The sequence below is a fragment of the Osmia bicornis genome, chromosome 4 (genome assembly GCF_907164935.1).
Source record: "Osmia bicornis bicornis chromosome 4, iOsmBic2.1, whole genome shotgun sequence".
NCBI lineage: Eukaryota > Metazoa > Arthropoda > Insecta > Hymenoptera > Megachilidae > Osmia > Osmia bicornis.
The window spans coordinates 7,292,920-7,314,751 of NC_060219.1; the positions used below are offsets into that span (position 1 = coordinate 7,292,920).

At 42.4% G+C, this 21,832-nt stretch overlaps 1 protein-coding gene across 15 annotated transcripts in view; it reads right to left on the reverse strand.

Annotated features, from left to right (window-relative positions):
• The window catches only part of LOC114873991 (protein unc-13 homolog B), a 190,774-nt gene that overhangs the window by 60,146 nt on the left and 108,796 nt on the right, over positions 1–21,832 (reverse strand). For 4 of the 15 annotated variants that reach the window (XM_029182826.2, XM_029182825.2, XM_029182824.2 and 1 more), the window contains exon 1: positions 1,764–13,402. The exons of 9 other annotated variants lie outside the window; for them this stretch is intronic. In XM_029182826.2, the coding sequence (XP_029038659.2) occupies positions 1,764–7,139 (5,376 nt within the window). In that variant the 5' untranslated portion in view covers positions 7,140–13,402. Of the gene's footprint in view, positions 1–1,763; positions 13,403–21,832 lie in introns of those variants that run through there. 2 more of the 15 variants (XM_046285423.1, XM_046285424.1) reach the window with 2 other exon arrangements.

The following is a 21,832-nucleotide window of genomic DNA, read 5'->3' on the forward strand; positions in this document are numbered from 1 at the left end:
AAACACGTTTGATTGTGTCGCGAGACAAAAGCTTTTTTCATTTACATGGGAGTAGAATGGAGTAGAAACAATAGACATTACAAAGACAATCAACAACGATTCACCATTTTCCTCGTTTCGATAATTACCTGAAGCTATTGAAATTTTTGTAAAACAAAAACATTCATCTTCTCTTTACGTAGAACGAATCAGCTTCCGATATGACTGTGCACTTGAAACATCCTAAATTCTAGTTACCCCAATAATTTTAATCAAAATTGAAATTGATACCAGGTCCGATTTCGACCACGTTGAAATTATAGTGTTGTTTACCGTGTTCGAACGATCGATAAGCACGATCGTGTCTCGTCCAAACAATCGTGTTCTCTGCGACATATCGTGAGCAGGAAATATCAGTGGTAGCTGAACCTATTCTTATTTTCTCCCCATTCGTTCCTTGCTCGCGTTCTCGGAAACGATTTCGATGTGTGGAATGAACGAGCTGTGCCTGCGCGATTTGTTTCCCCCCTTTTCTTCCGATTTTCATCCTTTATCGTATCTACGGCTCATCGAATATACTGAACCTTGTACGGATTTGATTGAATTCGGAAGAAGACAGCTTACGTGCGAGATTCGAGATTCCCAGCTACCTTACAATCTGGAGTGCGTAACGGGAGACATATCGCAGCGTATCATGTAAATTCCTTAAACCTATGTTCGATGGTTTAACTAATATTAAGCTAGTTGTTCGGATGCATCGATAGACTCTGAACCGATGGTATGACTTGTACTCGTAGTAATAATCGCATTAGATATCGTGTAGAAGCATATAGAATGATGATTCCTCTACAAGTCTTAAGTGATAAGTACCATACACTCGTTTGTGCAGACAAATTGCACGTGCGTTCTTCGCTCGGCGGACAGGAGATCCACGAGCGAAGATAAATTGGAGCGTTTCGAAATTTCATCGTGGAGATCCATGAAAGACTCTCGTTTCCTGTTTAAGATACGTTAATTGACCAAATAATACTTCGCCACGTTTAGCGAATACCTTAGTCAGACCGCGCAGGCACGCGTCTACCTAATATAATACTACCTTAAAAGCGTATCGATTAATTGAAGCACCATCTAATTATACCTACGGTCTATTAATTAGGCGTAGCCCCGTTCACCAGCGTCCGTAGTCGCTGAATATATTACTACTGTTCACGAAATCGATCGAATCGTCGATCGACGACCCCTCAACCCTACGAAGTACAATATTGCTTGGCCAAGCGTCAGTGACGTTGCACTTGTTGAATTGACTAGTACCATATCGTTACACGTGTTCGTGATCTGTTGTAACGCAACGTCGTGTTACTTTTTCTTTTTTCGCAACCTTCTTTTGTGAATCGATGCGAAACGAACAGGGGAGAACGTAATCGCGCCCCTTACCGACAAAGCTTCACTTTCGCCCTTCTATCGTATCGTAGCATTAGTATTGACTGGATTCGCATGACTTATACGCTAGCCGCGGTAATCGTGCTTAAATTCGTATGTTTCCTCGATTTACGACGTACTCGATACTCATTGGCGAGAACAAATTGCGATTACAGATATATTGTATATACCCACTGTGGCTGACGAGCTTCCGTAAATGGAGTGTACAGAAATGAATGTAATTGAAGGTTCATTTAAAATGAATTCAATACCTGGATGATTAAAGCTTACGATTTCACCCAACCACCGAATCTCGAGTACGCCTTACAAAGGTTTTCGTGTCCTCACTTTATCATGATACTCACTGCCGTGGGTCCCTGAGAAATAGTAGGTTCCTTAGAGGCCTCCTCAACTTCCTTCATCTTCTCCTCTGCCTTACGCTCTTTCAACGCTTTCAACAGCTTCCATTTAGAACCAGGTGGTCCAGGACTCACCTGGCCATCCTTCAGCGTCGTGTCCGAGCTACCGCAGGAGGAGGAATCGATTTTGATTTTCGGCAGGCTCAAGGTGGCCGTGGTAGCTGTTTCAGCACTGCCTGCCCCGTCACGTTCGAGTCCTTCAAGTACAGTGCTCTCCGAGTCCCAAGCACCTGGGATGCTGACGGAGACCTCGCTGGGAGGAACGCTCACGCTACCTTCGCGAGAAATTGGCTCGGAACCAGGGTGGATCTTCTCCCCTTGACGAAACGTCGAGCCACTGGAGCTGCGTCTCGATTGCTCTTCGTCGATATCCTTCGATAGCTCCTCTTCTTCTTCCTCGTCCATAGATTGAACCGGACTGTCGGGACCTGACGTCTCACCGGAGGAACCTTCCTCCATGGCAGAGGACGGTTTTTCTTTCTTGGCTTCTTCTTCGTGTGCCCAAGTATGGTAATCGGTAACCCTCGCGAACACCGCTTCGATACTCTCCGCGGATTTTCGCTTTGGGATAGGCTTCTCGTCGCGGTACCTGTCCCTCTCCTCTATTCGCCGATCCTTCGCGAGTGTTCCATTGATTTTGCTGCCTCGCACTTCTTCTTTCTCTTCTTTGATCTGTTCCCGTGGCTTGGCCTTCAGCTTCAGTTCCTTCAACACGAACGACATCTTCTCCTTCACTGTATCGTCTGGCTGATAGTGCTCGGTTTCCTCGGGTTCCTCCACCAGCACTTCCCCCATCTCGACCTCTATTTGCGACTGTCTCTCGAGCTCCTCTAGCTTTCTCAGCTCGTATCGGTACCATTCGTCCTCGGAATCAATCGAGTCCTCGGTACTTTGCCGCCTGGAGGAGACCCTCGACGTGCTTCGATAGGAATGCGTGCTACGGTTGTCCTCGTCCAGCTCGCCGGGCCTCGAACCTGTCCAAGGAATTTCGAGAGATTGCTGATGCCGCGGTAGGAATCGAGTTCCGGTCGTTTGACCCCTCGTGCTCGACGCGGACGGGCTTCCTTCAGAGGGTGGACCCTCTTCTGATATGCTGGTCACTAATTCGGGTAGTCTCGTGCTGCTAGATTTTTCACTCTTCTCGCTCTTCTCCGACACGTCCTCAGGATACTCGAAGCTAGTCTCTAGGGTCTGGACGGTTCCATCTTCAGACTTCTTCTCGCTACTCGCTTCCTCGCTCGCCGGTTGTTCGTCGGACACTGTGGACGACTGTCTTTGACGATACTTGCCCAGTGCCCTGGACACAGCGAATTCCATACTGGCGCCCATCAGCGTCACTGGCGGAAGTTTCGGTGCCTTCTCGTTCGGTGCCTCGTCGGAACTACCCGTGGATCGTTTAATATCCCCGACAGTTTGGAATATCGAGGAACCACCTGAACCGGAGCCAGTGCTCTTTCCTGACGTTTCTTCGTCGAAACCACCCATTTGATCGGACCCATCGTGATCCAATTCCTTTCTCTGATCTTTTTCTTTGCCCCAACCATCTTGAAGAGCCTGTTGTTGCAACTGTTCTTGATGCTGTTGAATTTGTTGCTGAAGAACTTGCTGTTGCTGCTGTAGATTCTGCTGTTGTTGCTGTTGCTGAATGTAGTCTTTCTGCTGCAAAGGCAATGGTTGCGTGGTTGGCTGTTGCTGTTGGACAACCGATTGCGACACCGGTTTACGCTTTGTGCTCGCAGTTTTCACCTTGGCGAAGAAAGGAGGCTCCTGATTCGCGTCGGACATCACGCTGTCCTCGTCTTCCGACAAGCCGCTCTGTCTGCCGCTGCTCCATTCGGTTTCAGATTGTTCGGGATCGGACAAAGATTGCGACTGATGGGTTCGCCTTTTCGCCTTCTGCAGAATTCCGGATACAGTAGAGACGAGGATGTGTTTCTTCTTCTTCCTAGCGGTTTGCCCTCTACCACGACCTCTGGTCACGCCTGCGTCCGCTGGAAGTTTCTGTTGAGGCTCCTGAGACATGTCTAGGTCTTCTCTCCTCACTCCACCAGGCAACGAGTGACTTCTGTGTCTCTTGCTGAGATGAAGATCTGGCCACCAGTTGCTCATAGAGCTCATCGCGTTTTTCAACGACGAACCCCTTCTAATTTTCTTGCCAGCCTTCGCGTTCTCCATCTCGTGATCCTTCAAATTTGTCGCGATGCTGATGTAGCCTGATTGGGAGACTATGACGCTCGAAGCGTCGTAGTACTCGCTTTGCTGATGCTGCGCCTGATCGATAGGTAATCTTCCGCCCTCGTGATCCTGAATATACTGATGCTCCCTTTGCCATTGCCTCTGGTAGCCATCAGCGAGTTGTGCGCTTTCGGAGCTGCTCAGTCTTTGATTGTACGGCTGATATTGTTGCTGATAAGCTTGCGGGTAGCCTTGATTAGCATACGTGTGATGATATTGATGAGCCTGGTAAGCTGGCGGTTGTGGGTACCTCCTATCAGTGTAAGGACTTTGCGAGTAACTGCCGTCGGAAGTTAACGACCTGATGCTAGATGAAGTTGAGTCGTGAGGTATCTGATCCTCCATCGAGTTTAACCAGGAACTCTCGTTCGTTTCCGTTCGCGGTAGATTCGCGCTGGTCGGATAGTAAGATAAAGCATCGGTGATGTTTCCAGTGGGGAACATTGTGCGATACATTGCGGCTTTGTACCCTTCGTGATTGGTCATTCCATCCGCGTACGCGGCGCTTCTTAAAACTTTCTTCGCGTGAGCCATCCCGCTTGATTCCGTGTACTGAGCGGAGCCGAAATTTTCCTGATAGCTGTACTGATCCATCGAATCCGGATAGTAGGCCGTGGTCGTGGTCTTCGGACCATAGGTTCCCGACCCGCTGGTGTAGACACTGGTGATCGCTTGTTGTCGATTGCTACCAGCCACTGAATAGATCGCAGGTTGTTCCGATCTGTACACGTAATCCATCGTGCTGCCAGGTGCGACTGTGTCGTAAGTATGTTGTTGCAACGTCTGCTGACGACTTCGTTTCTTCGGACTTTGACAGGTGGTGGCGGCCGGCGCAGGCGGTGGTACGAAGTTATAGTCATCTTTGGTAGTCGGTGTCTTCATGGACGTGAACGCTGACAAATGGTTCATGGCCGCTGCGTAAGAATGACAGGTGGCCGCGGTAGCTGCAAAAGCGTCTCTTCCTTCGGGCGTGTCGTACAGGGGTTCCTGCGTGACCACGGAGGTAGTGGTCTCCGGAAGAGGCGGTATAGGGCTGCTAGACCTACCCGTAGTTGTGGTCGAGATTAAACTCGCTCGGGCATGTTCCACCGCGTAGGATGTGAGCATCTTGCTGATCGAGCTCTTAGGAGAACTTGGAGACTTGTCTAAGCTGCTCCATCCGCTCATGGACGATAGGCCGGAATCTGATTTCGCCGCGACTATGTTGGCGACACTGCCCGGTTTGGCGGTGTGCTTAGGCGACACTCTTGGCGATTTAGGCGAATGCGGAGTACGTGGGCTGAGGCGACCTTGCTCGAGAGAGACCAGTTTCTCCGTGCTTCTCAGGAACGTGGGGCTCTGAGATCGTTTCGTCTCGGGTTCTCTTTGATCAGCTCCTGGCATCAGAAAAGTCTCCCCCGAATCTTGAGGAGCTGGAGGAGGGGGTGAACTGGGCGACGGACTTGGAGGCGTTCTGCTTTCTTGAAACTCTAGATTGAGTCGCGGAGCGCTGCCGAAGTAGCCGTCCTGCCTCGTTCGAAGACTTTGTACACTGTGGACGCTGTGTACACTGTGGACACTTCCCGCTGAGAGGGTAGGAGACGGTACTTTGTCGGTAGTGGTGCTGTAAATGGTAGGCGAGGCGCAAGTAACGGCTGCAAAGCTTTCGACCATCAAGTCTGTCAGTTCCTTGTTCTCCGCGTAACCTTTCGCGAAACTACCAACGTCAATGGGCAACTGAATCATTGGATCTGGACTCTTTTCGCGCACGGTCGCGGCGTATCCTAGTCTAGGAGGAGTGTAGGTACTCGATATGGAGTCCAAGTTCGTTCTAGACGTAGATGTCAGTCTTGGGGAAATTGACCTGGTCGTGAAATCACCGTCGGTGGCCAAACCACTGTCCGTGCTGACTCTGGAGATCGATCTACCTGTTGATCCAGGACTCTTTGAGAAGGTCCAACTGTCGACGTCAGTTTCTGCATAGATCTTTCTCAGTTGCTCGTCTATGCTACTCGCCTCTTCCGCTAATTTCGCTTCAGCTTCCGAGTTGTATTGCCTCTTCGGAGAGTCCATTAGTCTCGACTGTAATTCTATCAAGTTCTGAGAGTCTTTTTGTAACTTATTGGTCAACCTGTCCAGTTCGTGTAACTTCTCCAGAGCGACCTGATCGATGGAACTGAGCCTGGACAGTTGGGCAAGATCCTGTTCGCTGACGCAAGGCGTGTTCCCTCGGTAACTTTTGTAATCAGCCGCGCTGAACACTTCGCCCTTGTCCTCGTCAGCTTCGTCCTCCTTCTTCGTCACCGACTCCTGAATTTCCTCCTTCGTCGGTTTACCAGCCAATTCCTCCAGTTCAGTATCCTTCGTCGCCGTTTTCTCGAACATGCTCGTATCGATCTCTTTCTTCCCATTAACATCCTCATCCTCCGCCTCCTCCCAGATCATTCCCAGTTGCGAGGTCGGTCTCGACGTGTCGCCGCAGATCAGGTCCTCCCTGTAAGCATTGTTCAAGCTCCTGTAGAACGCCTCGTCTGGAATGTTACTCTCTTCGGCGAGAGTCTCCAGAGTGTCCAAGTTCCTAACGTTTCTGTGCATATCGGTAACTACTGCAGCAGCGGTCGTGCTGTCCTGCGTCAGTCCGTGCATTCTCGCCATTTCCTGTTGGGCCAACTTTTCCCTCAACGCGGTCGTCTCCTCGATGCCCATCGTTGCGCCGATGCTCTTCGCGATCGCGTCCAACTCGCTCACGGAACTCTGTTGACTCGCCATCGATTCTTCTGCAACGTTCGCGTTCTCGTGAGTGCCACCGCTCGTGTAGAACTCGATCAATTGACTGATCACCGTCTGTTGCTCGTAAAGAAGACCCTCCAGTTTCTCGAGTCTCTCCCACATTTTAATGTATTCCTGACTGAGGAGGTCTAACGCTCTCCACGCGTACTTTAGCTCGGTCTCTAGTATATTCAGTCTCGTGCCGAGTCTTTCCATGTAGTCCCCGATTATGTAGTCTATGTTGCCGTCCGCGGTGGTCGCGTAGGTCGGTAAGGCCGGTGAGTCAGCCCTTGGGCTGGTTGGGGCTGGCCCACCCAGCTTCGTCGAGTCCATTTTCATGAAGTTTGCCTTTCGACAACGCTGTTCCTCTACCTTCCTGAATCCTCTAATCTTCTACGATCCGATCCGACCCGATTGAAGCTCTCGACGATCCCTGAGACGGTTCATCGTGCGTATTGTTCCTTCCGAAAGAAAACGAAATTACAACCTTGCCTCTGGCCCGAGAAGGAACATGAATGGCGTTTTAATGTATCTCGCGTTGGCCTTAGACGCGATCGAACGATACTTTGATATACTCTGCACGCTGATGATCTCCATTTCTATCCTACTTTTCCCCCCTTTTCTTCCTATTTTTCTTCCCGTTCACTTATCACACGTCAATCGAACAGCAACACACTTTTGTCTATTCACTTTTCTTTCTTCTTTTTTTTTTATGTGTCTTTTATTCGTTGAATTCTGTTCGTTTCCTGTTTCTCTTCTACTCACTACAGCTGCATACACAAAGTTTGACAATTGTCTGTCGCGATTTTGATGGATCGTTCGGGATCGCGCGACACTCCGCGCATGTGGCACTTGGTAACCAGTCTCGTGTGTTCATGCCGCTGCCGCAATCTGGAAAATAGGAGCAAACGGATTGCGTGGCTTAGTACGAGCCTTGCTCGTACCCAGTCACCGTTGGCACAGTTTTCATGGTGCTAGACTTATTCTACAAAAAATACATTTCTTATTACAGAAGGAAAACTTCGTCAGAAAGATCCACGAGACATTGGCTTACTTGGAATCAACATCAGATTGATACTGATACACTTCTCTTCTATTCCATTTACCTTCTTCAATTTCTCATTTATTTTCCAATAAAATCAGTAGAGCTAAGAGAACTTTTAAATAATAGGTATGAAATGTAAAAAAATTCAATGCTGAATTCAATTGAAAAATTCAATGTTGAAATAAATATCAATTTACCAGAGCTGAAGCAGTGTCTAACGAATCGTGTGAAAAATATAAATTAAATTTGAATTTTCCTTATCCAGAAGTAATAGTAAAAATCAAGAAGAAGCGTAGTAGGTGTTCTAACACCTACTAGCTGCAAGTGTGGCTTGCAAGAAATTCATCGGAGAGCTGTTTCGAAGTGGTTCGTTAACAGGAACCCTGTTAATCGCAAACAGCACGCCCGAGGGAATAATCGAATTTCGTCGGATCCATGGAATCGATCGTGGAGTACTTGATGGAATTCATTGTGTAAACTCGTGCAAATTCAAATCATCTGCTCTTGTTCGAACAGTTTCGATCGTAGAGTTCGTATTGATCTACCCGCTGACACGATTTTGATTCACGCGCTCGGGTGTAACACGCGCATCCCCGGAAGAAAGGGGATCAAAACAACCAGGTTGACCCGGAAACGGGCGTACATGTGTCCCGGTACGGTATGCCGAACAATTTACTTTGCTTTTTCACCGTTGATACACGAATCGTTCTGTCCTCCTCGTTTTTCCACTCGTTTCCTTCCTTTCGCGAATGTAAGTCTTTTTATGGAGGCCATAAAATTACGTGTCGTGTCGCCAGGACGATACGGAAGCGCCTATCACCACGAGATTAACGCGACATCGTAAAGCGTGAGTTTCTGGCGGAAAATGTGATTATAAGGCGCTTCATGGCTGAATTTGTTGAGACCTTGTACGGGATTACCAAGAGATTTGGTAGTTTTACTGTTCAGTCCGAATAGTCGCTTCAATTAGATGGATTTTCGATAGAGTTTTATGCGCAAGTTGAGGTTGACGTATATATTTTCGTCCTTAGATTTAGAAATGGAAAGATTTGACTTAAGCGAGCTGATTCATGACTGACTTAAAATTATTTTCCATAATTCACCGCTTTGATTATTTAATTTCTCTCACAATCTATCATAGTCAGCGCGTAATTTATCGTATATAAACCGTGATCCATTTGTTCCCATGAATGATATTAATTTTAAGATAAACATTTGTTTAAATGTGGGACATCGGGGCAGTTCGCATTCCGCCAAGTATACTTTCATCGTCCACACAGCCCTGCTCGTTTTTCTTGTTCAAATGTAAACTTTGCCTGACAATCTCTCCTCCGTTCCTCGGAATCGTACTCTTCGATTAAAATAATATTTGCACGTTAAATTAATATTGATACGAGCGTATAATGCGCGTCCGCTTTTCCAATGCAAATGTCTGCCAATTGATCGTTTCCTGCGTGAATGCTGCTAATATTATGTAAACTACAGCCGTGTAAACAGAAAATGCATTGCGATCTGTAGAGTTCGAAAGAGAACGTCGGACAACACCCTCTTTATGATCGTGTATATATAATACTTCAACGAGGCTGTGATTACGGGTACACCATAGTACAAATCGATAGCATTCCTCGATGTAATTACGACCGGCGTTCTCTACCTAAATGAAATTTCATCGATTACCGAACTTCGTTCCGTGGACGTTCCAGGATACCGGAACACCGACTGAACGGGAAAAAAGCGTTGAAAACGATGTCGAATCAGAATTCGTGGTAAATTTATGAGATGGTTATTGGAAAGGTTATTTTTGAAGGGTACGTTTTCATTACGGTACTTGATGTGTTAATTAAAATTAAACGAAAAACGCAAACTGTTGACACGTTTATAAGAAATTCTCCAGTTAATTCTAATTATCCAATTCGCTCGATTAGACGCTGATGAAGCCTTTTAACGCGTCGCGACCTAGTTTTCCGGGAGGAGGAATTTTCCGATAGCTCGGACGGATTCCAAGGAGGAAAGTTCCGACCGGGGAAAAATGAAAATGAAATTCGTTATCCGTGCTCCTTCGGGCTGAAGGATCTTTGGACAGGGTTCAATTAATTCGCGAGGCCGTGGAAGTTTCTGACGAATTCGTAATTCTTTGATTAATAAAGTGGGTAACTGCGAACGAATTTTGAATCGATGGGATTTCCAAACAATTACTATATCCTTCGAATTAATCAATAATATAACGACTATTTTGTTTGAAACTGCAGCCGTTGCTTTCATCGAGGCGTATGGCTCGTTTGTTGACGAGTTTCACCGTGACTTCGGTTAATCTGAACGGATGGAAACTTGCTTCCAGCCTGTCTCGCGTTTTGACTTCAGTTCGAGAAACTTTGGCTGTCGAAGTTCATCGAGATTCGAAGTCGGAAGACGGTAAGCTTTGGATCAGGAAACTAGTTAAATCTGAAATAATCAATCCTTTGACACGACGAATTGCCATTTCATTCTATCCTCGTTAAGAGAATATTGCCAGTACTGGAAGATAATTTTCTCTGTCAAAGAGGAAAAGTTTGTTGGCAGATACATAGATGGGCCCAAAAAAGTGTTACAGTGGACGATAATACTCTACTTTGTACCCAAAATTTCTCGTGTTCGGTATTTACAAAGGAAAATAAATAGTTCCGGGAAGCTGCGGAGAGAATTTATGGACTGGCGTCGGTACGGAAGTGAAGGATGCGAAAGAAAATAGGTTAGCCGTATAATTATTTATACCAGCTAGCCAGTCACCATTGTTTCAAAAGTTTCTTAGTTAGTTTCTCTCCGGCGGAGGTAGTGTCGTGCTCAAGCCGCTTAACCGAATCATAAATTTTAATTTTCAATTTCACCACAACTACCGCGACACATTGAGCTTTCTCCAACTGAATTTATATTTTCCATGTTTCATTCCATCTTCACTTTTATCCTCGTTTAATCCGAAACGAATTTCGATCGGTATATAGTTCGACTAATGGATTTTAGTAAAAGAATTCTTATCTGCCATTTTATTTTAATGACATCAAACGAGTCGCTTGAATATTACTTTTCTTTATATTACAATATAACATCTTCGTTTATAGATTAAGTTTCTTCTTGGTGCATGGAATAGAAATTCAATTTCATCTTGGTTCCATTTGCATTGATATTTTCCTTTGAATCTTTTTTCATACTTCAAGAGATATTGCTACGAAATAAATGTATATACGTTTGGTTTATTGAATAAAAGAGAAAAATGTATCTTGGATTCAAAATAGATTTCTTGGCAATGAACGGAATGTTACAAAAAATTCAAGATAATATCGTCAAATAACGCTCTGTTCAACGATAACAATCTTGTTAATGTCAGAAACAATCCACTTCCTTATCTACGCTAATCGAGGGGCTCGTCGTCTTCCGTTTATGAGACTTCTAAGGAAGATATGCAATCTAGTTACGCTGATCACCGAGGAAATCTTCTTCCGTATCCTTTCTACCTTTCCCTCAGGAGGTCGAAGGTCGAAGGTTACGCAGGAAATAGGATACGAGGAAGAAGAGGGACCAGAGGAGCTAATCCCATTTCCGTCATTCCTCGAAGGGACTGGACCACTCTCTTTCAAGGAAGAAGTATGTAGAGATCAATGTCGAAATTTATTTCCAGAATAGTGGTTAACATATTTTCAATGTAATATATCCTTCAGTAAAATAAACTGTTACCTTTCCTCTCCTAAGTAACTCAATTCCTCCATAAAAATTATAATCCAATCCGTCTATTGTAGCGTTAAAAATTTCTATAATCACTGTGAAATTTGTTAGTCAATTCGGAGCTCAAAGTGTCGATTGTACTCGTCGTTAATCGCGCGAACGGATATGGTATAATCAACGTTTTTTGACATTCCGTGAACGTTTAATTGGTGTCGGTTTACTGCGGCGACACTGTGTCGGTATTAATCGGACCGTGTAGCCCACGGTATGAAATTTAACCGCGAATACGTTGCTCATCGATGCTTACTGATTTGCGAAATGAAATTTGCGCACGACCGATTACCGTGAGCATTTGTTTCCCTGTGCAATAATTCTGTGATTGGGCGTCGAAGCGCGTAACAATTTTATGGAGCGAATTCTCTTGAAAACGATACGTAGCTAAGTGCTACGAACATTTTCTGATAATTATTTCATGGCTCAGAACGTGTTTCCTGTAATAACTTCAACGGTAATAGGAAATTCAGTGTTGCTCGTTGCATGAAACATGCAAGAGTTCGATAGCAGCTTGCAATAATCGAATCTGACCGGCTTCATTCGCGTTTAACGTCCAAGAAGCGTATCAACTTCGAGGGAGATGAAATTGGATTTCGCTTGTAAGCACCACGTACGGCCTCGACAAATCCCGGAAGTACACGCGACGACTCTCGTCCGGAATTATGTTTTTCGCGCCTCAAAACGACATCGCCGCGTTCAGCTGCAACGATAACTTCTGTTTTTATGGAGCAACGCGATGGCTTTTTCAGGACGACCACGTAATACTTTTCGTACCTCATCATCTGCCGCGACAATGCGACCAGGAATAACGAAGAAAGAAGAAAACCCCTGTTGGGAAAATAAAGTGGCGAGAAAGAGTTAGGGGTCCAATTTAAACGACCTCAAGCTGTGCATTGGACAGGCTATCGTATCGTGTTAGATCCGTATCTCAAGATATCTTCTTCTTTTTTTAACTCTTTCCAATATAGAGTACCAGAGATGTTTCAGTATAAAATGGAATTTGTTATGTTGTGATTAAAATATTTTTCCTTGGTATCTTTGGTAATAAATTTTGAACGATGTGGAAGTTAATTCTTCTTTAATTTCTTCTGAATTTCATTTAATTACTAGGCGATTATTATCCATTAACCACATCCCCCTTTATTTCTTGTTCCATGAAATAATATTGCGTTCATAAAACCCTTTATTCGATTGCCAGGTAATTATCCAAGCAGAATTTTCTTCGGCTTCTCCTTTCCATGAAAGAATACCAGTTCAAAACGGCCAAGTTCTTGCGATAATCCGATAACGGCAAAAACAGAGCAATCTGCATCGTTTTAAACTAGTGCACCTTAACTGGCCTCGTATACGTGTTCTGGTGAAATTGAAATTAATAAAAGCTGGGCAGAATAGGACCGACGAAATTCGTATAATTGCCGCGCATGCACCAGAAATTTAATTAATCCTGACCACGGCATTTATGTTAATTATAAGCGAGCCATGCTGCCGTCGCGTTGTATTCGCAAATATGCATCGTAACGTAGGGGAAATTATAAGCCAGCTTCGAGTTTTCTGTGAAATTGCAAAGGAAAACAGAGAGAGTTCAGGGTTCGTTAAGTATTCGCAGTTTGGTTAGCCATCGCGACAATAACTAACCCTTTTTAATCTTCTTACTTTCGGAACGATGCTTGTGAAAATTGTACCTGTACCTTTTTATATTCCAGTGAAATGATAGTAATAACGATGGTATTTTCTAGCCACGTATAAATTCCATCTTTGATTCTCCAAATTCTTAGAATGTTTATATTAAATTAAACTTCTTCCCTGTCCTTTGGGTTTATTATCAAGAAATAGTTAATCATATTTTGTGCAATGTTTCTATCCCTTCTCCAGCCAACTCGTCCTTTCTTCCAGGTTTCCAGTATCTCCTTCACCCTCGTCCTTTTTCTTTTTTTTCTTATGGACAGATTCTCGTTAGACGTCGAGACAGCCTCTCATTATCGGTTATCCGTCGTCAGACGTAAATAAGAGGAACTAAATAAGAAAACAGTCTGCGCCAGGCCGTTTCTAGCGGTTCGCTCGATTTCTTTAAAAGCAAACGTTCTAAAGAGTCCTCAAACAGAAGGCATTAATTACTGGATCGATTCGATTACTCGCCACGAAATCGTTGCTTATCCGGTCGAATTCGTTTTCAATCTGTACCTTTCATTGACCAAACGTTCCGACTCGTTTTACTTTAATTGGTCTCTAGATTCTTCATCATTTCAGTTTCTTTTTAAAAGATCCCTTTGAGTCTGTATTTATAAACGTTTAATCGTATCTTTCTTAAGTAATTTCGAATAATTTCAAATGTATTACTTATAGAAAAACTGCAATTTCGTAAGTGAAAGGTTTAATAACTTCGTGACATTATTGAGAACGTCAGCTGTTTTCATTTACACAGTATCGAGGAACTATATGTACCACACACTCCATTTTCTATTCAAGCTCCCTCGTTTGTGGACACGAACTTTTCGTTCGGCTCGCTAGATCCTTTTTTACAATTTCCCTGTCCGTTCAATGGAGAATTATTAATGACGGAAGTTGTGCTAGATTTAACGACGACCAACTTGCTCTCTATTCCTTGCAGCTTCTTTCTTTTCAGACATTGTGCACGGGTCCTCGCTGTTCTTTATCCTTGTGAGTTGAAAGAGAAACAAGTCAACTGTATATTTTTTCTTTTTTCTCACAAAAACGAGAGTTATTTGAATAGAAATACACTGATACTTTGTAGATAGAGCGATTACGACGATAAAGAGTCACTGCGATTCAAGCGAGGACAATATTTTAAATATTTAAATTTTCCAATTTCAAATACTGTACAGAGTAATAAAAATTTCCTTCCAAATGCTGGATTTGCGTTAGATTTTTGTTACGCTATAGTCCACTTCTTAGAAGTAAAAGCTTTCCAAAATAATCGACCCTTTTTCTCCGAGGCAATTCAAAGCAACGACGCTCCAGATTCGCAAAGAGAATTAAGCCATAAAAAGCTTTTGAGAGAGAGAGAGAATCGTCTGATTCACGGCTGTTCATCATGGACAGCTAACCGAGACTCGTCCATCTGTTTGGTCGACATGGTTCACAGAGCTTGTACGTCACACACGAAGATCCACAAAGCGTACAGGCTTCAACCACGCCCTCAGCTCGCAAGACAGCTTGCTCGCAAACACTGGGACACGTGTTCGAGTTTTCTTCTTTGTTGATCATGCATCGTTCTTTATGACGTATGCGCCCGCTGACAGATTGCTTGGACATTTATGTAACAATCTGCATCTCTCTTGTCACGAGATGCAGGGTGAGACGTTATACAAGCTGGTTAAAATTGCATTCGTGCTTATGGGACCATCCGTCAACCGAAGACTGCTTTGTATTTTATTACATAAATTGTTAACACTGCTTGTAAATAATTTGAAGAAGAATGATTGGAATAATCCAGTATGAAGACAGCATGGACCGGCGCCAAACGCAGTAAGTAGTATAACCGCGCGTATGGTCAGACGTTGAGTGAAACGCTTCCAATCTTCGTTGAACGTCATCAATTCTTATGAAAATATATCTTGCTGCTATTTTGAAGTATTAACTTATTATAGAAGTGTAAACTTTATAAATTTTAACCTTTCGTGACGTATTTCTACATTTTAATATAAAGAGCTTTTAGCAAGTTTAACTTTTCCATTCTCCTCTGAAAGCTAGATAAAATGCTTTCGAAATTTATTTCTTTTTTAATTTCACTTATAGTTATTTAACCCCCAACGTCTGAGAAACATCGTTCCAGAGCAAAGAGTTATAACCTTCATTTATTAAAACTCTTTATCCTCGAGTAAAAAGGTGATACGCAACGTAATCTGAGAGTTCGCTTGTTTTAAAATGTTGTTCTATCCGATTCGTTTTAATTAATCAGAGAAAGAGCCGCGGCTCATCGTATCGAGAATACAGAGATTGAAACAACGTTGGTATCTTGGAATAATACGCGTGTACGTTGCACGGCGTAATTAGGTTAATTATGACGTGGAGGCGTTAGCTTTTACGATAGCGCCGGTGCGTGTTCTGCCGCGACAAAGACGGTAATTATGACAAACGATTTTGCGGGAAAGGCAAAACACCCGTGGATGAACGCGTTTCGAAACGACACGTGTCCCAATTTAAGCGTAAACACGCGTACAACGTTTATCAGCTTTGCGGTTCATCATGGAAAAACTCACAGTTGTTCTTTCTTCTTTCTCTTTGTTCATTTATTTTCTGAACAATTCCGGAGCATTTTGGCCGCAAAAACAATGTATCGATTTTTCGGCCTGTTCCATTTTTATTCGGGATGATTTGATAACGAAACGTTATCGTTGCTTGACGAATCGCTTCGAATATTTATCGTTCTCCCCGTTCGAAAACGTGCGAATGGTTTTTCTCTCGTTTATTGGAAACTCGATTTTATCAACGCTGTTATTATCGCAGTTTAAATTCAGAAATTCCATTCTGACGTCGGTTTTAAATAAATATTGGTTCTGGTATCAATACGATTTATATAAAGTTACTTTGCACATATGTTTGTTTCATTTTATGCGTCGAAAGTAAGAGAATTCATGATTTTCGGATAATTTGATATTCATTTAATAACTTAAGATTGCAATATATATGGTTGATAAAAAGTAGCAATTACGAGGAACATATCAAGCGTTCTCCTTTTTGCAGAATTTGATATCCGACTTTAATTCGCGCGGAGGATCAATATTCGGCAGCCCTCCAAAACTTTAAGCGAATATCTCTTTCATATTCTCCTTTTTGCCACATAAATATTTCTGCTTCCCTTTTGCACGGTATTTCCTCGTCTGTCTTCAACAGTTTGTCTTTTTTCACGAGTCTCGTGCTTTATCTTCTTCCGACCCTTTCATGCCCATCCTCCTCCCCCTTACTACTTCTCTTTTTTGCTTTTCATTCGACCGATCGATTAGCAGTTACCGCTTAATTCCATTTTTTTTTTTTTTTCAGAATTTTACATTATATCCATACCGTTCAATCGAAAGGTGAAATCCAACAATCAAGTTTCAATTTTACGATATCGCTGCTCTTATTTCAATTTTGTTTCCTCGCTTTTTTTATGTTCCTCCTTTTACGATACCTTTTTTTATAGGCTCCGTGAAATTTATACCTTATTTTAACTTTCTTTCATCTCGTTCGTCTCTTTTATATCGTACATTTTTTTTTGGATAGTCCACCATCTGCAATTAATATGTCTCTGTCTACCTTTATACTTTCACCCCCGTTTCTCGAAGCCCTCGTTCGTAGCATATATCACAGTTTTTTCCCCCCTGTCATCTTCATTCAACGTCTCAACTATCCGTTTCCCGGAAGTTGAGGGTTGAAAGAGGTGACAGAAGAGTGGAATCCGTCGTTCAACGAACCATTTACGAAATATCACTCATCCCTTTGCGAGAATCCATTTAACCTTTGCATCGTCGAATCTGCTCAATGTTTCTTTTTTGTCGAATTTTAAATGGAAGCTCTACCAAGTGGCCAGAAATGGATGAAATTTCAGCGGTATTTTTTTTTTGCACAACCAGCGGTGCTGAAATTTAATATTTAGCAGCGATGCTAAAATTAATTCCTTTTGGAAAGGTGCACAAATTTCACGTTAAATCATTGAATAACCAGTAAAGTACGTATTTAATAAGCGTTCACAAGTTAAAATTAATTCAAACTTTCGCTAATGGTAATTAATTAATCGCATCAATTTTAAGCTTATAATATCGCACCATCTTCTCTAGAAGGAATAATTAATTACCGAATATTTTACTACCCGTTTTGTTAATAATCAATTTCAGCGTTCTATGCCTCGAGCACCGTTCCATTTGTGTTCATGAAAATAATAATGTATGTAACGCTCGCAAATGGATAATTATATCACATAATAGTTATGAAATGTATTTTAATATTGCAGGAAGTGAATTTGTTCATTAAAGCAAAGAGTAAAATATATTCCACCTACAATATTCAATTATTCGTTCAACCTCATAGGTAGTTTGAGCAACAATTTTGTTTATCTGTTTATTTGTTGTTGCAATTTAATGATTCATGTTCACAATCACCTCAGGTTATAACAAAATTTGTTTCAACGTGCTCCTTTCAGATTCTCTTAAATATCGGTGTTATTTACTCTATCAAGAGAACATATTCCGAAACAAAGTAATAATTGGAGCATGTTTACTTCTGATTTTCATTTGTTGGCTCCTCGAGTTTACGCGATCTTTGAGTACGAGTTTGCCAACAAACGAGAACGATGCTTCAGCCTGCTGTTACATACATCGTTCGTCGTTGAGCTCTGCTTTCATCCAGATAAATCGGAGCAAACAGGTTTCAATAGAAAAACAGCACACCCTTGTCCCAGTTCCTCGCCCGTTTCTCCATTCCACGACCACTTTCACGAATAAAAATTGTAATTTGTCGTCCGAAAGTCTAAGAACTTTTCTTCTGACTCGCTAACAAGGGTAAACACGTGTAGTTTCCACAATTACAACATTTTACCAGCAAAATGTTATGTTAAAACTTTAATTAATCAATCCATAAATTATTAATATAATTTTCACGATATTTCATATTTATTTCCCTTTCCTCGTGTTATCATTGCTTGTTCAAATGAAATGGCTTACCGTTGACCAGCACAGTAATCAACGCGTTAAAACGTTAATTACCTGAGTGGTCACTGGGGACCGACGACACGAATTTAATTTAATTAAATAATTACAGAACAGTAATACTACTGATGCTTGTCTGATAAGTTAAAATACCAGATTGAATGATTAAATGAAAACGTCAGGAATTCTAATTAAGTTTAGTAATATGCTTTTATCTCTCGCTGAGGAAAAAAGAGACTTTTTCTGTTCCTTTTCCACTTCTTACTACCGGATTTCAAGTTGGCGACCATCTGATAATAGGGTCGTAAGGATGCAAATGGGCTGGATCAATGGATCGACGGGTGACACTTGCAGGGGTGGAAAGAGTGACTCGAGGGTTGACATCCCCCTGCGGGATGAGAATCAAGGATTTTCTTCGGGGGATCGGAGACACGGGAGGGGGAATCCTGTTTCGTCCGAAGTTAGTTACGATCGTTAAAGGAAGAACGATTTAATGGGCAAGATGGTACCACTGCAAATTGTGCTACCATTTAGGGATTACCTTGGGGTGATTTTGTTCGTTTGAAGTGTTACGTTTTAAGTTGTAAATGCTTATAAAAACAAAGAAATTTTTTCTTTCTCATTCCTTACGACGTTCCACTTTCAGCCTCGAATTAACAAAAGATTATAAATAATTAATGGCTTTCGCCAGATGGCCCTCAAACTTTGATCACGCACACCTGGTTAATAGTACAACTACTCAGAACATTCATATTTTATATTCTAATTGCTTTTGTTCTAGCGCATGAAAGTTTGTAATTATAGCAAAAGTTTATAAAACGAACAGTCATTTTTTGAAAAAAAAAAAAAAAAAAAAAAAAGAAAACAAAACACGTAACTTAAGTAAAGTAAGTCGGTATATGTCAGACAAAACCTACTTCTCGTATATCTCCATGTAATATCACACCACTGAAACAAACTTACTTTATGCCAAGTAAAGTATTGCAGAAAGAGTTATTTTAAAATGCTTTGCGATACTTTCAATCTTCTGATATCAGCAACAGGTCTATAAACCATGTCACTTCTGTTTTATTTATCGTCGTAATCTGACATCGATCAATCAAAGGAGGTGACAAGTAGATCAGGGGAATTTTGACCAATAGGTCAATCTAAAGTTCATTGGACAGGGAAAGGAGGAATCTATCGTGGCCTCCTTTACCGACAGGAAATGGCAGTGGTCTGCCCTCAATCAGGAACGGTAAAATTAGTCTACGCCCCTGTGGGGCACACTCCCTTCTCCCTTTCTCGCAACCCGAACTGGATCGTTATTCCAGACTAATCGTGGTTCAGGTTCCACGGGATGTAATTGAAATAACAATACTACTCCATGCAAGATAAGATGTAGATATTAATTAAACGAATGAAGTTCAGTAATTAGTTCTGTTTATCGTGTGTAACTTGTTAACGCAGTTAAACTAGTAATTGATCATTTTAATCACAAAATTTGGAGAAGTCAAATGAAGAGATATTTGACCAAAATGGAGTCGAATATCGGAATTCGGTTAAAACAGTCCCTCAAAATATTTCCTTCGAAGAGAGGATTCAATTAAGGAGTATTTAACTGAATTTCGAGCACAGAATTGGTTAAATTTCCGCTCTGAGCTGAGTCGAATTTCCGGACTGATATCCGAAGGAATGAATCACAAAGCACGAAAGAAGATTATCTTTGATAAATTATTGATACTTGATTGATGGATTATTTTCCCTTTCTATTTAAAAGTCCCTTTAATGTCACCGCGAATAAAGTCGTAGTTCAACTTCGCTATTAACGCGACATCATCCAGCGGAATAAGGCGCAAATGCTTCCAAACTTGACACCCTTTTAAACCACATCCTTGACGTTTGCTCTAACGAACCTCCAAATTGTCGTCGCAATTAGAAGCATCTGACTACGTACGTATCATATTCACTGGTATCCAAACTTTAGATGGACCAATATTCGTGGTGATAAAATTAATATGGCGAAAGTACCTCGGTTTCCGCGTATTTGTGAACAGATTGCACGAAAAGCTATCTCAAAAATGAATGACAAACGAAGGTAGAAAGGTTCGAGACTTCATCAGCAGTAATTTCGACAGTAATTTGCAAGCTGGAACGCGAGCTTATTAATCTTGCTGCACTTAAAATTCAAGCAACGGCTATGTTCGACCGGGTCAAGTATAAATCCGGCAAAGTTCGAGGGATTTCGTAAAATCGTCGAATATTTTGGCAGGAAAAGTCGACCGTGTATATAGAGAGGGTAGGAGAGAAAGTTTTCACGGATCCGATGATCCGCAAGGACGAAATGGCCGTTACGGATTTCGAAATCCCTCGAAACCATTTCAGTCTCCCCTGTTCAACCTCGAAACGAGACGAAAATTCAACTTCGTTCACCGGATACACTCCTCTCTGTCTGATGTGAAAGCTCAGGGCTGGATTAATCGATCGCCACCACGGCTGAGAATAGGCCAGTAGAGAATTCGCCAGTAGCAGAGACGAGAAGGCTGGATTTTCTTTTCTTCCTGATCTTTGCATCGCGATATTAGGAACTCGTAATTATTAGCAGGGTTTCTATAAAAATTTCAGCGAGTCATATACGTAATATATCGTTCCGCGATAACCCATTTTCAAGAAATGAATTTCAATAAGCGGAAATTAATGGATCTGTATGTCTGTAAAATCTTGGCATTTTTCAAAGTGTCAGTTACTTCTTTCATCGCAATCTCAATGGATTGAACAAGCTTGTTCAATCACAGCTCATCACATCAGAAATGATAATAGAGAAGTATGATCGATGAGAGCCGACCGAGCAACCACGTGGTTACTTGCTGCGGAAGTTTCTGAATGGGAAGGCGTACGTGTAGGAACAGCAGTGGTAGCTGGCAACCGGTAAGGCTATTAATTAACCCTAACGAGTACGATGAACAAGCGGCTAGTCTCGTATTTGTCGAAAGAGGCAGATGGTTATTAATCTCACGCCCGAAATTGCTCGCTGACTTCGGAAAGTAAAACTAGACGACGCCAAGTCGAAGCGTAATTAACGGAGATGCGAAGCAAACGTTTTCAATATATTATCCCTGTGTTGAATTATGACCATTGCTAACGAGCGAAACGCGAGCGTTGTTGTAAAACGCGCTAGGTTACACCGGCAACTAATTGCAAACATGAATTAAATTATGCCTTCCTTAATAGCAGCCGGTGCGATCGTTAGAAAGACAAAGGCTGACTATTAATAACAAAGGCTATGATTTTGCATTCTCCTGGCATTTATACTGATATCGAATATAATAAACGAAAAACATCTTCTAATCGTACGAAACCCTTTCGGTTGAAAATGGATCCATGTAACTTTACTCGAAATATCATTAGACAGATTTCACAGGTTTGGTCACGATTAACCCGGCTTTAGTGTTCCAGGTTCGAATATTATTCAGCCCTAGCGTTCTAACAATGACCATCTAATCGTTAGCGAGTCGTGTAACATCAAATAGGATTGTAGGATGTAACCAAGTGGGATTCGAAATGGTAGTGCAGGGGTTTGTGTGCCGAGTTGGCGAATACGTGTCGGCACAAAC